The sequence below is a fragment of the Ixodes scapularis genome, unplaced genomic scaffold (assembly GCF_016920785.2).
Source record: "Ixodes scapularis isolate PalLabHiFi unplaced genomic scaffold, ASM1692078v2 PGA_scaffold0__279_contigs__length_252992795, whole genome shotgun sequence".
Lineage (NCBI taxonomy): Eukaryota > Metazoa > Arthropoda > Arachnida > Ixodida > Ixodidae > Ixodes > Ixodes scapularis.
Window position 1 is genome coordinate 206,803,557 of NW_024609835.1, and position 12,197 is coordinate 206,815,753.

Here is a 12,197-nt window from a genome sequence, read left to right on the forward strand (position 1 = left end):
GCCGTCGGTGCCGAAAAGCGCTCCGATTGCGAACCAAAACTTAAAAACGCGTCGAAATTGAGGGGTTTTTCAGGACGCCGTAAAATACCGCGCGTGACTTCTATCGTTCTTCAATTTGATTTAGTGCTTTCCGATGATGCTCAGCAAGATTCTGATTAAAATCACGTCCTTAAACTCAATATTTAAAAAAATTAATTAGACGAAAATAATTGGCAAGTTAATTATCGCGAACTTTAATAATTTTCCTAAATAATCCCCTGGCCTTAGACCAAAACGACCCAAGCCCTTTTTTGGTGCGATGCGTAAAGTTCGCAATATCGAAATTGTCCACCTTTCGTGAAACATTTTGTAAAGTGTCGTATACTTTAAAATAAAATTAATTTAAGAAGCAGAATAAAACTTAAATAAGATAGAAAGAGGCAGCCTGAGTGACAATATAATTCATTTATTGTGGCGGGGTAGTGTTCCGCTATCAGCCTATTTAAATAATCTTTCTGCTATACGATTTCACTTTTGTCCAGAACTTACTCAAGCTCGAGAGCACGTTTCCAAAGTACCAGAGCACTTTGCCCGGAAAGTTCTGCAAGGCCAGATGGCCCGCGTTGTCCTTCTGCGGATACTTGAGATGCTTCTTCCAATACCGGCACTGCGCTAACCGGAGCTCAGAACCGAGCCCGTATTGCCCCGGTTTCAGGGATAGGTAAGTGCCGTTGCTTCCCCGGAATGGAGGCCACTGCAGTCCCTTGGAGCTTGGATTCCTGGAAGCGCCAAGACGTCCTTGTTATAAAGGAGGCAGACCACGTGCGAAGGGGTGTGACGCATAAAAGGTACCTGAGACAAGTGGCACGATATGATAACCCACAAGTATTTGTCACAGAGCGCGGCGGGCACTCGAGCGCTATCAATGCCCATGGCGGACGGCTTCAAAATACATCACGAAACGTTTGTGGTCCTTGTGTCTGTCGGAAGCCCGGAAGAGTGGGACTGATACACGTCACAAATCCTTGCTAAACACCGAGTAAAAGAAAGAAAAACACGCTGCTGGAGACACCCTTGTGTAGAGCGATATCAACAATCAAGTCTGAAAGGACAGTTAGCGCTATCTGGTGAGGTAGTTGTGCAGCTCTGAGGCGCGCAGTGGTCGCAATCCTAACGCTCCACCTTGAACTTCAACGTCATATGGTATCCTGCTGAAATTTGACGCTGTGCTCCTGACCAGTCATTCCGTCGTAGGAACTGTAAGTTGTTCTTTTTTGCCACTCGCTGACTAGCAACTGACTGTGGTGACTCCTGTTAAACGCCATTATATAGACTCGGACAACACGCCTACGCATATTACCGGGCTGCATTCAAACTGCCACTTCCGATCGGATATGAAGACTTTGAAATAAATGCTAGCGCATCTACTTCCAATACAGGACTGAGTGGTTTTCAAAGATTTGATGCAAATTTTTGGTTTGCAATAGACCCTTTCCAAAAACGCACTCCATCAGGCCTGCATTAGGCTCGGGCGCTGCGTTAGCGTTTAGCGGGGAGTACGGTCTAATCGCACGCTTCACTCAGGAAGCGAGGCTTACGATACGATGACCGTTAATAGTGCTTAATAGAATATGTAGAGGGTTTAGTGCATTCAGTTATTGGATTACTTTGTCTGAAATCTTACTAAAAAAAAGAACGCTGTTGAACTTTTGAATTTGAATTTGAACTTCTTGAAGACGCAGGAGTGTCTTCAAGAAGTTAAATCGCTCAATAAAACATCAGCAAGCATTCTGAGGCATCCCGGACGGACTTTTCAAGTTCATTTCCCCAATCGCTACAACTTTCGCGCAGTTTAAAAGTGTCACGGGGTCATATTTACTCTGCCTTCGATATAACACACCAGTAGCAATTTGGCGCATGCAACGCCTTGCATCATTACTGAAACTCTTTTTCTTGTTTCTGTACAAGCTTTCGGTGTAATTTTGGTAACAAACAGTTAAAATATCATTCCTTACAAAATGAGATAATATCCAAAGCATTGGCCGCTTTCAACATCACCCTACGTGACGTTTAAATACGACGTGGCATTCTATAGCTGATTACAAATAAATAAACGCTCGCAAAACTACGCGCACAAAAGTATCACCTTTGAATAATGCATTCTTGAAAGACTGCAATCATTACAAGATTCTATAATCATTTTAAAAGACGCGACGTGTTGTATTTTTTCATTGTAGTGCTGTTTCGGATAGAGAATACTATACGGCAGAAAAAAACATACTTAGCTTTCCGTACCATTGAAACACTTTGCGTCACTATCTGTAGACCATACATATACTATAGCCTTGAGCACGCAGCCTTCTTTGTTTACTAGGCTGCACAATGCGTTTTGAGCATACGCAGAATCTCATTGCTGTCGAATATCAGAAGCCACTTATCCGTCAACGGTCCAGTGACTCAGCATTTTTTTTTTTTCCTGTTAGAACGGCGCATAAAGTGTGCGCCGTTCCGAAACGCAGGTCCAAAATGTGGCGCTGCTTCTGTCTTTTTGTATCCGCGTTTCGTTTTCTATTGTTGTGACAGCGCGTATTCGAACGACAGACGACACAGTTGGCAGATATAAGAAGCATGGATGAGCGCGAGGATGATTTTGTTCGCAAGACTTCAATTGTTTTTTTTGTTTTTTTTTCAAGCGCAATTCCACCCTTTGAGAATAACCTGGAGTTTGGACGATTTGTGTAGAGAGAAACTGAATAAGCTGCGGACGAAGGACTATTGTTTACAGCTCGGTGTTCATTTTTGCGACATCATCAAACTACTTTATTTTATTCCAAGCTTATGCGGAGGGTGGAGTCACTGCATTCGCATGTCGTGCGTTTCTACTCAAGCCGCTTCAGCGAAAGGGTGATGCGTGTTACACACCCTTTTTAAATAGCCCTAGAAAATGTAATTTACTTTTTTTAAGGTTTCTCACATGCATGCGTAGGGGGAAAAAAGCGGCCATCCGACATCTTTGATGGATGTAGCACTTAAAATATCATGATAGCTGCGGTCGTTCGCCCAAGATCTATGCAGTTCATTTGTAGAACCGACAGTCAGCCGCAAGCGGTATTTTTGTCTGATAATTGAGACAAGTAGAAAAGTCTAATTTAGGAAAATAGAAGAAAGCGAATAGAAATATACGATTTTGTGCGTTCATGCAGATTAGGGTTTGTACCGTATCGTCCATGTTGATTATTTAAACTTGGTTATAAAATACTAGTGCTGCGAAGGAAACATATCCAGCCGTGAGACATTAGGAAGCTTCATCAAAGAGTGGAAATGCAACAAAGCAGAAGCTGTCGCTCATTTGTGACCAAAGAAAAAAATGAAAGACGTTTAAATCCCCTGTAACGCCGAATTAGAGCGCAGCTCTTGAGGAGGAGGAGGATGGGAAGGTGCGGAGAGGAGGGTATACCCCTCCTCTTCATGCGTACCCTCCCCTCCTCCTTCTTCTGCTCCCTTCCCATTTAAAAAGGTAATTTACGCTAAATTTCTCGCTAAATTTATCGGAGAATTCTCCATTAAATTTAGATGAAAAATTCCCTGCTAAATTTAGCGTTGAACTTTCCGCTAAATTCAGCGGGGAAATTTTTCCGCTCAATTTAGATAGGAATTTATTCCTCCAAATTCCGCGGGGAGTTTTTCCCACTAAATTTAGATGGGAATTTTGCAGCTAAATTTAGAGGGGAATTTTCCCGCAAAATTTAGTGGGGAAAATACTCTGCAAAATTTAGGGGGAAATTTTTCCGATAATTTTAGCGGGAATTTTCCCGTCAAGTTTAGCCGGGAATTTCTCCCGTTAAATTTTGCAGGGAAATTTTTTCGCTAAATTTAGCTACAATGCTAAATTGTAGCGCGGTGACGTCACGAGTGACCCCCGTGACTTGACGTGTGACGTCATTATGGGAAACGTCCCATAATGCAACGCGCGGTTACGCCGACGGCGACGCCACTCAAGCCTGGAAACGGGCGCCTAAGAGCTGCGCTCTAAAACCGCGCTAAAAAAGAAAAACGAATACAAATGCGCACGGAGTAGTACACCAAAAAACCAAGCGACGCCTATTCTGCAGCCAAATGCTCGGTGCGAGCAAATCCTCTAGGCCTACTACCGTTATAAGAGGCAGAATAAATAAATATATCATCACAATCTCTGATCCCACTCATATTCACGTTTATGACACGGTTAGGATCCACAAGGTTTTTTTTTTTTTTTTTTGTTCTTTTTTATAAGTTTAACGAATTTGTTTAAGAAAAGCCTTGAGTGCAAGACTTGTGTGCATGTGCAGGTGAGTTATACGGCTAGGAAGATAACGGTAACGATCACTTGGCCAATTAGGTAAAATTAGTAATTAAATTTCTAGCTACTGAGAATAGACATATGGTTCCAATTAGAAACTTGCTGAGCGTCATATAAAACCACTACATTTTTTCTAATACTTTGAGCGCCCGGGAAGCGTAGTAGTGCCTTAAAGGTACCACTCGTGCAGCAGGTGCAAGGCTGGGGCTATGATAGGATACGGTAAAATTGCGCGGGCACATTATCGCACTGATAGACTTCCTCCTGCTGCACGAGTGCTAACTTTAGCGCACTATTGAGTTTCTCGCGCGCTGCCTTCCTACAAATTCCCAATTTAGTGGTTTTCGATAATGCTCAGCAAGTCTTTAAATGGAACCACATGTCTATTTTCGATAATAAAAAGTTCAATAACAAATTGTATCTAATTAGCCGACTGATCGTCGCGATTATCCCCTGATACAATGCCCCACCCCCCCTTGCCGTATAATTCACCTGCATAAACCGCATAAATGTAGCTTTCATGGCTATTTTTTTAAACAAATCTGTTAAGTTTGAAAAAAAAAACTAAGAGGCAGGTCATAGCCTTTAAATCAATAAAAGAAACTCACCCAGTTTTAGCAAAGGCAATCCACATGTCCATGAGGTCCCTCGAAAACTTCACTTCCTCCCGCGTGTAATGTTTGGGAAGCCTCACGGGCATCCCTAACATGTACTGCACTTCGTCGCTGTGGGGCACGCCCATCCAGTGTCCCCAAATGCTGTCCGTGGTACGATGCTCAAACAAATAGTAGTAGACCTTGTTGCCCTCGCTCCCGTACCGGTCGGCAAAGTGAACCGTAGGACACACGAAAAGCAGATCTCCTACCAGGTCGATCAGGTCTTGCCGCATTTTCTCGCCGTCCGTGCTACCGACATCGAAGTATACATCGAACACGTCCGTCGGCACTGGAGAGTGAAAAGCGTGAAAGAGAATGCGGGCCACGCTCTCGGTGTCCTCCCTGGACACGTTCCTCGTACTCTTGAGCGGATACAGGTGCGGAAACCCCAGGAAAAGGAACAGAGAGCCTTCGTCGAGGTTGGTTCCCATGAGGACTTCGCCGTTTTGGAACTGGCCACGTTCAATAAGATGCAAATGAGATTTTGGCATGAAGTCGTCTCCATAGATCGGCCTCATGCTGATTATTGTACCTGTAGAAAATTCCACGTGGGCCCGAAGGATTTCATCCTGAGTCTTCGACCGAAGACATTGCAGGACCAAGCTCGGTTTGGATACGAGATCCTTGTCGATATCGTTCGTACAACCTATCGCTTCCGCGAACTCGTTGGACGTTCGCACCGCGTCTTGGGCGTTTGTCAGGTATCTCGCCGAAAACAGAGACCCACTCTGAAGAACCGCACGTTGGAACAGGCCTCGACTGAGCGGTGAGAGAAGGTGAAAGTTTGCTGAAATAGCGCCCGCACTAGATCCCATGAGGGTCACCCTTTGGGGGTCACCACCAAAGTTCTGGATGTTGGCGTGAACCCATTTGAGGGCCATTAGCTGGTCATGGAATGCCAGGTTGCCTGGAGCGTCCTCCGTGTCCGCCGTGAAGAAGCCGAAAGCGCCGAGCCGGTAGTTCATCGCGACGACCACCACGTCCCCGTGGGCCGCGATCACGGAACCGTTGTTGTAGCTGTGACTCGCAGATCCCATGATGAAGGCCCCACCGTGAATCCAAACCAGGACCGGCCTTTTGAAGACGGCGAACAGTGAAGCTTCGCTGAACGTTGGAGCCCATATGTTCAGGTAGAGGCAGTCCTCGCTGTGGTGGCTCTCGTCCTGGAAGCCAGCGCTGAGAAACACGTTCTCGGGCTGCATGCAAGACGGCGGTACCGAGGTGGCGTTCAGCGTGTCCTTCCATGGCGCGGGTTCAACTGGTTTCCGAAAGCGAAGCTCTCCCGTCGGGGGCCGAGCGTACGGCAAGCCAAGGAAGCCCACAATCTCGGTGTTGTCGATCCTAATCGGAGTTCCGCGCACATCTCCCAGAGTGGTCTTGACAACGTGATCCGCCCCTCGTACGATGACAGCGCCGGTCGCGAAGACGTAGATTGTTAAGAAGATAAATCTCATTTTGGTTTCTTATCTGAAATAAGAACGGAGAAGATGACTTTCTGTAGTATAGTTTGCACCTTGCCAAAATACAAAATAATTAGAAGTAACGCCGATATACGCAAAAAGATCGACGCCAACAACGCAGTAAGGGTGACGACTATTTGATGAATACTCAGTTAGCTGGTCAGATAAATAAGCTGAATGTCGGTGAAAAATTGTAGGGTATATGAGGCATACAAACTTGTGAATAAATAAAAAAAATAATCGTCTTGTAAACCAAAGAATGTGCTAAATTTTTATTATATACAAGAAGCTGAAAAACGCGGGAGAAAAATGTAACTCAATGATATTGTGTCTAGATCAATTGGTTGTTTACTTTCTTAAAGAGACTCTAAACCCAATAAACACGCAATGCACCCGAAGTTTGCAAACATTTAAAATCGTGTGACGTATTATAAATTGTGTCTTAGTTAATAAGACATTTGCATATGTTTTTTTACCACCAGCCCAATGATTTTGACGTTATATATTTTGTATTACAGATGTATGTGCTCGTCGCCCTCTGATATCATCGTATTACTTGGCCTGTAAGCAAATCGGCGGCTCTTGTAAGTCCTTTGTACGTCCAAGTTTTGCCGAGAATCGTCTCCTATTCTTAGTGTAGTGTTATAGTGATTTCTTTTTTGTATAGATGCCCCATTTAGGCTTCATACCCGCGAGACAGCAAACCATGCCTTGATAGTCGCAGTGTGACGTTGGTAGCAAAAGGAATAGTTAGTCGTACTTGGCGTCCAGAATTCATTCCCTCTAATGTAGACAAAAACGCAACAGGCAGAAATTGCTTGCATCAAGTTTTACCCAAAATAGGCTGCACTATGGAGGAAGCGTGTTGGAATTTAGCCCACGGAACCCAAAATCTTATAAGAGTAAGTGAATCGGCATGTGTGAAAAGAAAGTTGCATCACTTTCATAATAATGCAAGTTTTCTTGCATCATTACATCGTTGCTTGCTGTAATGCCATGTTATCGAGATTTAAACTTTCCGAGAGCTGTAGAAAACTTTGGCAGTTCACGTTCTCCAAAAATGAGGAGTGTTCGAGACTCGCCCGATCGAAGCATTCAGGACCCATTTACGTAACCTGAGGTGTGGCACGTAACCGAAATCTCAGTTACATGTCGCCTTCAGCACAAAAGGATTCCTTTGCACTCTTAGCTTCCCGGTCGTGGTTCGTACCCGCAAACTGGGGATCCGTGGGGCGTCACTTTCGTTCAGTCCCACTGACGTAGCCATATATGCAAATATTAAAACCTATAGTTGCTCGATGTTTAATCTCGTAGTCGTTGAGTGAGAAAAAACGACGGGTAGAATTAATGTTTTCGAGCACACACAAAATATATCGCCGCTATCGTTTTGTTCACGTTCATAAAGCGCCTCGTGTATTGGTGATATTCGCGGTACTTCAAGACAAAGACGGTTATTCGTCGTTTTAGGAATTAACGTTCAAGGTTATTTTAAGCAGCAAATGTAACCGGTCATTATTCCGGCTCGGTCCGGGTTTCGTAAATTTGCATTTTTTTTTTTTTTTTTTCAGTTCGGTTCCAGTTCAGAGATTCTATCCGAGCAACGGTTCGGTTATAGGTTCCACCGAGAGCAAACCGGCTAGAGCCGTTTTGTTTTTTTAAAAAAAAGATCACAGCATTCAAATGTTAAAAATAAAAAGTGTGTTCAACACGGCGTGATCTGCATTAAGAAAAACAGGCCATTAGAAGTTGTGCGGCGGAAGCGAGGAGGGCGAACAAATATATACTTCGTTGCGTTTTGTCAACTTGACATGTTATCGCAAACTACCCACCCCGCACGCCTGAACGCCTTGCTCGAACAATTGACTTTAGGACAAAGACAGCAAAAGGCTGTCAAAAGATGATGAAAAAAAATAAGAAAACGAGCGCCATGTTGCTTTTCATAAACGCACACACAAAGAAAATTTTCTTCCAGCAGCGACAAGGGGCTACTCTGTGCGATCGGCGTCCCGGCGACCAGCGGAGCAGTGTCCTGCTCGTCGCGGCTTCGCCTCTTGCCGCCTCCAGACTTTGCCACCCTGATCAACAACCCCAACAGCCGTCCACTTTTTGCTTTTATATTAAATTTATGTTTGCTACCTTTTCCTTGAGTAATATTGAACAGGAACGGAAAAATTAACAAACACAAACATACACAAAATAGCTCGCTAGCCTCTCGGCATAGTCAGATACACCCCGTTTCACCTTAGAATTTATCGCGATGAACGCTACGAGCTAGCCGAGCCAGTCCTTAGCTCGTAGCTTGTCACGTGATTTCGCGCTCCTTGCGCCGCTTCGCCCAACCGGAAGAACGCGTGACACACTCCGAGCTAAAGATTGACTACGGCGGCTCGTAGCGTCATTTGCACTTTATCGCAAGGTCAAACAAAGTATAGAAGTGTACGCCTATGCGCCGATTCGCCGATGCCAAGTCATGGTACACATAGACGTGAAGTATGTTTATTTGTCTCATTAATATTGAGTTGTCTCCATGTCGCTGTCGTCTGTTCAGTCAGTGCTTCGCTGCTGATGCAACCGTCGCGAATATTAATTTGACTTTGCACCACCACGAGCAAGAAGGCGCAGCTTACATTTTATTACTCCGAACCGTTTTGCAATGGAACAGTAACCGTGACATGAAATTACTGTTCCGTTCAAGCTCGCGTTCAATACGAAATGCCTGATTTCGGTTACGGTTTAGTTCCGATTCTGTCAAAAATAACGGTTTTTCACCGTTTTAAGGATAGGGTTAGGGTATGGTTAGGTTAGGTTAGGTTAGGTTAGGTCCCTACATTTAAGAATTAATATACTTGAACGAATTCAACTTAACCTGAAAAGTACAACAGAATTAATCGTTAAGCATCGATCATTTCAAAGCCAGAAAGGGCGTTTCAAACGCGGTAGGCTAATATCCATAAAAGGCTCCGAATGCAGCATATGTAAAACGAATGCAGATTAGTGGTTCTCACCTTAACCGCGTTTCCTTCCAGACGATGAGCATATCCGCCGCGGTGACGGAGGACGCACTGATGCGAATGTAAGGAGAGACAAAGTCTTGGGCTGCAAAAACCCGCCGATAAAAGTGAAGTGATTTATTTACCTTAGGATAGCCTTTGGTTACGGCTATCTGCCGTCTTCGCTGCATCCTCAGCGGGTCTTATCCGCGCTTCGACATGCATTAAACGTGTCGCACAATGCAGACAGTACGTCACCGGCGTCAGCCCTTGGCGTGTGTCGTAAGAGGGAAATGGATGCCCTTTCGAAGGACTCCGCTGCCAATATCTCTACGGATAACACAAGGTCTGACCACACGACTGTCCCCTATCGAGTCTTCTTAAATGGCTCACCGGAAGATCCGGGATGCTCGTCCACCGCGTTACCAGTGCCACTCAAACTGTACTTCGACAGTACCTGATAACCTGATAATTACGGTGTCGTGCTTTCGGGGCTTATTTTAACACACAACGTGTCTATGGGCTGCATTTCATAGAAACGTGTAACGCTCGAGTGTGACGAAAAAGCGTTACACGCAGGCTAAAGCAACATGGATGTTGCATAGCCCGTAGCAGGCAGTGTGTAAGCATCCAAAGCACAAAGAAAGCATAATTTGTTACAATAACAACTAGAAACAAATACCCGAAGCCAGAGAGATTCACCAAAGAGCTAAGCAAGAATCGAATTCCGGACGCACATGTCTAAACGTTGGGCGATACGCGGCTTGGGAACACCGCTCGCGCCGCATTGGCTGCTCCTCCAAGAGGACGCATTTTCGTCACACATCGCAACGGGCGGTTGCTGCGTTGGCCGGCAGGCGCCGTACGTGTATTACTGGGGCGACATTTAACCTCCCTTCCCCCCCCCCCCCCTTCACGCCGCCTTGCGGTAACGTTGGGCGTGTGGATCACAGGGGCACGCGAATGCGCCACCACAGACTGTCGCCGCCAAGCGGCGTCAACGGGAGGAAGGTTAAAACGCGCTTCACTGATATACGCGCAACGCCCACTGCCGGCCGGCGCAGCAACCGCCCGTTGCTGTGTGTGACGACGTATAGCGTCCTCTTCAAAGAACTGCCAATCCAGCGCGAGCGGCGTTGAAATGCCGCGTATCGCTTACCGTTTACAAATACACAACCCGGACATTGCGAACCGCAGTCCTATGTCTTTGCAGTCTAGAAGTGTTTGCGCGACACAAGGGACAATCACAAGGGAGTATACGCGGAGAAGCGCAACTTTGAACTAGTTTATTCGTTCCCAATCAACCACGAACATCCAGAAAGAGCATGCGCAGCACGCTACACAAAAAAAAAAAGGAAACAGAAAAAACAAGATAGAAAAGTTCCACACATTCCCCGATAGTCATTATCACACTGGCAACGCAGATAAACACTGGACTTCACTCTCAAACAAAGAAACCGAGGCATCGCTAACACAGGCACGTCCCTTCTTTATATAAAACGCTTCCATCAGTTATCTGGCCTCCGTCTTTGCTCGGTGCCATAAAGAAAAGATGAACAAGAGCGCCAGCAACTGGACTAAGTATGACTTGCCGCCGACGGTCGCCTGCGGTAGCACGGGACTCTCCGTGGCGAGTGATACTTAGTTCAGGATACTTGGTTTTGCATATCATGTCCGCAGGCAACCATCGGATGCGAGTTATACTTAGTCCAGTTTAGTAATTCCTCAGACGAACGTCGGCGGTGAGTCATACTTAGTCCACAGGCTGGCTAGTTATAATTAGTCCAGTTTACTAAGTCCACAGACGACTATCGGCGGCCAGTCATGCTTAGACCAGTTACATTAGTTTGCAGACTACAATCGCTAACGATGTATACTCAGTCTGTGGGCAACCTGGGGATCCCAAGCGTTAAATCAGGTGGCCCACAAGCCAAATCGTTTAAAGTCCTTTCCACCGCGAGGGTGCCAACTGCAATAGACCCTTTGCTGAATCCTCCAAGCGCCCCGGCCCGCACTCAGAGAATCATGGGAACAGAGGTCCTTCAGCTTCACAGTGATTGGCATAATTTACACCAATTCGATAGTTACACAGTTTTGAGTGTAATCCGGAGTCACCCTGAACAAGCGTCGTGTAGAGTCCAAAGACCTGCCACATCAGTTTTAAAATTTCTCGTCAATGTCAGCGTTTTTTTATACTGTGCATGCGATCCGCCTTTCAACCTGGCTGAGCGGGCGGCTCAAGCGGACTACGCCGAGCCATACGCAGGTAAATATCACAAAAATAGTGAACCTTAACCTAAAGCTGATGCTATGCTTGTAGCGCATATAGAGCGACACAAAGACTGGAACGCAAAGCTGGCAGAAACGGCATTCCCTATTCGCACGACAATCAACCGGTCCACGGGTTTTACCCCGTCTTAAAGGGGCCCTCCGGAGCTTTCTGCGATCGTCTGTTTATGTTGTTATATTGCGTAGTAGGTGCAAGTTAATATGTATACAAAGTTTTAGATTACAAAACCGTTTATTAAGCAGATAGCAGAAGAAATATATCGGGACTATTTTCTCTTGGAAGACAATCCCCCATTCCCTGCCCATCGCTAAAACTGGACCAATGGAAATGCTGCATCTCGCGGTGAATGCGAACGTTATTATTGCAACACTTTTTAAGCTTGTTGTAAATTAGAGTTTGAGAAAAGCGTAAACTGATTGTAGTGCGGGAAACATAGTCCGCAATTATCGCTCCAAAACCAGCGAACTATGTTTTCTCCCCGCA

The 12,197-nt window shown here is 45.5% G+C and overlaps 1 protein-coding gene across 1 annotated transcript; it reads right to left on the minus strand.

The window, feature by feature from the left end:
- Positions 1–425: 425 nt before the first annotated feature.
- On the minus strand, positions 426–9,602 carry LOC8024717 (acetylcholinesterase). The gene is made up of 3 exons (XM_002406746.4): positions 9,440–9,602; positions 4,927–6,441; positions 426–758 (listed from the first exon to the last, which is right to left on the minus strand). Exons 2-3 carry the CDS (start codon positions 6,426–6,428, stop codon positions 482–484), a joined length of 1,779 nt encoding a protein of 592 aa, XP_002406790.3. The 5' UTR covers positions 6,429–6,441; positions 9,440–9,602; the 3' UTR covers positions 426–481.
- Positions 9,603–12,197: the final 2,595 nt, after the last annotated feature.